Source organism: Aptenodytes forsteri, unplaced genomic scaffold, assembly GCF_000699145.1.
Source record: "Aptenodytes forsteri isolate BGI_AS27 unplaced genomic scaffold, ASM69914v1 Scaffold93, whole genome shotgun sequence".
In the NCBI taxonomy this organism is placed as follows: Eukaryota; Metazoa; Chordata; class Aves; order Sphenisciformes; family Spheniscidae; genus Aptenodytes; species Aptenodytes forsteri.
The window spans coordinates 525775-529599 of NW_008794665.1; the positions used below are offsets into that span (position 1 = coordinate 525775).

Below are 3825 nucleotides of genomic sequence, written 5' to 3' on the forward strand. Positions count from 1 at the left end.
TGCCAAAAAAAAAAAAAAGAAGGAAAGAAGAAATAAGTTACAACCACCACATTTCATCCCAAGCAGTAGCTTTTGTTAACAGAACTCTTACCAGGTAGAATTATGTTACAATCTTTCCCATTATAGCTAACGGCAACCTGGACAGAAAGGTCCAGATGCTTTCAATATTTACTTAAATTCCACTGATTTCATAGTGGAGACTATATCACCTAGGGGATCTGGACCAAAGACTTTGCATCTTATTAATTCTCCAGCAGCAATGGAAGGCTGAATGTTGTGGAGCTGACTGCCGAAACCAAAAACGATTAACAGGTCCCTCTCAGCCCAGTGTTGTTAGCTTCTTGTTTGCAAGATGTCAGGCAGCTTTCACAGCATAATCTGGCTGTGAAACTCGTATCTGAAAACCCAGCTACAGAGAAAGGGAGAGAAAAACCTTCAGGAGCTCTAATGCAGTGTGCTGCTCCTCTCCTCTGCTCATAAAGGAGTTTCACCACCTTTTGCATTGCAAGCGTTATCAACCTACAGAACCGAGAGATTATCGCACCAGCCTTTGCTCATGCTGCTCAGGAGAAGAGCCACCCCTGCTGTGTGGTTGGGAAGTAGACAGAGAAATACCCAGCTCCTCATTTCCCCCTTACCCTGATCGATCCTGTTCAAACTTCAGCTGGGGAAACTGTGGCTCCCTACAAGCAGGTATGGGCAGGCACACACCCAGACACATGAGCTGCCAGAGCTCCCGGAGACAGCTTCCAACCAAGGGCTTTTTTACCTGCACGACTGCAACCGTGCATATAGCTCTTTCCCCCTGCAAAGCAGGCATCTGCTGTGGGAAAGATCCTTCACCATTACTACAGTCATATGCACGGGTCCCTATCACGGCTCAGGGCTCCGCTGTCCTCAGTATTTTATTCTTGAAATAAATAGCGAGCCTGCCCTCCAAAGTTCAACCTCAGCAAAAGCGTCTCTGAAGACAATAGGAAATCTGTTGCCTTTGGGAGCAGAACTAGGTTCAAATATTATTATGGCCTGGAGAACAGGTCAGACACAAAGATTAATTCAGCATACAATGCAGGTTTCTAATACAAATAAATCAATGACTCTAGAAGCATGATGAGGAACTACAAGAAAAGAAAATAAAAAAAGAAAGCCCTACCCCTGAAAAATAACTCTGAAATCAAGCACAACGTACAGTGAAAGAACATCTATTTTGATACATTGAAAATGAGCAGACGCTCATTTTAAAATAGACTCATCTTACAATTAGTTTTCAAAATGACTGCCATCTCTGTTGGCGAGAGCACCGAGCTTTGCTATGGCTCAGCAGGAGAAAAGTGTATTCCAAATGAGTAGTCCAAACTATCTGGAGCAGAAATAAATTGTTACAGACTGGCACTAGCCTGCAAGGGCAAAGGGAATCCTGAAAAGACATCAGAATTGCAGAGACCTCAGTGCTCCCATTTAAAAGAAAATGCCTCTAGTTTTCAACTCTGTTTCACTTCTCTTTGGTATCTGTGCACATCCCCCTAGGTACACACAGCGACCATTACAGAATTGACCTGCTACAAAATCAGCAAAAAAGAAAGGACCTACAGAAAAGAGTATCTTTTCCCCTCCATTCTTTTATAGACCAACTTTATTTGATGAATAGCAGAAAGAGATCCATATTTTTTTTTTTAAACAACAACTTATTCATATGGTCTTGGCAGATTCTTTTCCTGTGAATTTTTCATGGCCACATTTGCAAGATAGTCCTCTAAAGCCCGGTAATTGCTCAGTGAAGATGATGATTGCACAATCAAAGTACTGATCTGGGATTTGAAAAGAATTTTATCCCTGGCTCTGTGCAAGACTCTTGTGTGGCCTAGATAAGTCACTTAACAACTGCTTTGCGACCTTGGGGTCTACCTGCCCTACCTCATTAACTGTAGTGGCTCTTCTTTGAGAAGTCATGGGAAATATCTGCTACGGATATGCAATAGTAAGTACAGAACATGAAGTTAATTTCAAAAGATGAGAGGATGACACTTTGCCATACAAAATGTTACTGTCGACATGCCAAGCAGTCAGCATGGCTTATGCTCAGTTCCTGAATTAACCTCTCAAGCTTCTTCTGTTAAAATCCCACTTAAAACCTGTGTGTTCTATGGGATGCTGTGAAGCTACCTTCCACTTCAGCTTTTACATGATCTTTTTTAATTTATTTTTACTGTACCAACTACCCCTTCAGCCTTAACCTAGCAAACTTCTTGAACAGAGTGCCAGCTAGTGATCTGTACTGTAAGGCACCTCCTACAACATGACCTCGTTCAGTATGGCATTACAGATGTGGCTCCACAGAGCAGTCATGCATGGCCAGCACAACGCAGTGATGGAAGAACCCACATTTGGCTTCAAAGAACTGGAGCTCAGGAGGGCACAACTCTCCTCGTTTGTTTTGCAATGGTCTCCTATGAGTGACTACATATTTTTTTTGCAGAAGAATAGGTCTGATGAGGATCCAGCAGTGAATGTCAGAGCACACCGACCAGCAGCGTGATCTCTGCTGCCCACCTACCCACATAGAGGACGCCCTCTTTCGTCTTTCCTGCCGCTTCTGCCACACCCTGCTTGGTTTTTTCTGCTGCTGCTACGACTCCCTCCTTTGCCTTGGAAAGTCCTTTCATGAACACATCCATGGCTGAAGAATTTATTCACACAGCTCTAGAGAAAAAAAAGACAGTACACTTTCAGTAAGATTTTTTTCAGCTTTTTATCCCAGAAAGGGAAAAAAACTTCATTCAAACTGAATGGGATCACAATTACTTAAAAATTATATTATTTATACCCCCATATTATGTAGCTTTCATCCACATCTCTATTAGCAATACACAAACAACTCTCTTGTATGTGAGGTTGCACTCAGTATTTCAGGGATACGGTTACATGAATCACCTTTACATTTTCTCACGTGCTGCCATACACAGCAAGTTAAACAGTGCTGCAAGACCAGTTCCCTCAATCCAAGAAAAGCTTGGGGATCCTGTTTCCACCGAATCCTACAGAGAGGTTGCTGATAACACAGCTCTGGTTGGAAGATGGACTCATTGATACAAGTCCCTTCCTTGCCTACCAAGGCATCATTTCCTCCAAAGGACAGTTCTGTTCATGTGCTGATTGCAAGATTTAGCCCCATGATTTGATGATACTCCACCTCTCCTCCAGAGGAAAAAGCCATCTTAAAGAAACACTAGCAACTTCAAAAGAAAAAAAAACAAAACAAAACAAAAACCCAACCACCTTCTAAATGACAAATGTCCACTTGTTATAAGAAACTGCCATTACAACCCAGAAGGACTGGAGCAAATAGAAAATGCTGCTTTTCCAGTAGTCCAGCATTTTGTGCACAGTCCACGTCACTCTTCTGGAAATTGAGTTCTACCGAATGGGTTCTTTGCATTTATCAGGACTGAGAAAACATTTTACTAAAAAGCAAAAGCAAGAATGCAGGATTTTAAAAGCACTGCACTAAAGCTACCAAGCGAGTTCTGTGGCAGCGATACAACCCAGCGCTACACTGAAACTACTAAAATAGTAATTAAAACCAAGAAGTCAGGGTCCCTTCAACGAATCCGTTATTGATAGTCCTTTCTCTTCCTCCACCCACACAGAAAGAAGCGCTGCCTGTTATTTTCTTTTCTCTGCCGGAGGCTGAGTAGGAGGAGTGGATGTCTAGGAAGGCATCTGGGCTGCTGCAGCTTTCTACTAACTCGTGATGAGCGTGTGAAGAAAGGCAGTATTTGTGCTCCAGCCAAACTGCCTACAGTACCTGTCACCTTGGGGCTGGGG

At 42.8% G+C, this 3825-nt stretch overlaps 1 protein-coding gene across 1 annotated transcript in view; it reads right to left on the minus strand.

Annotated features, from left to right (window-relative positions):
• SNCA (synuclein alpha) overlaps positions 1-2708 on the minus strand; it is a 75012-nt gene extending 72304 nt beyond the window's left edge. The window contains exon 1 of the mRNA XM_009273532.1: positions 2555-2708. Coding sequence (XP_009271807.1) covers positions 2555-2675 — 121 coding nt within the window. The 5' untranslated portion in view covers positions 2676-2708. The remainder of the gene's footprint in view (positions 1-2554) is intronic.
• Between the last annotated feature and the right edge of the window lie 1117 nt (positions 2709-3825).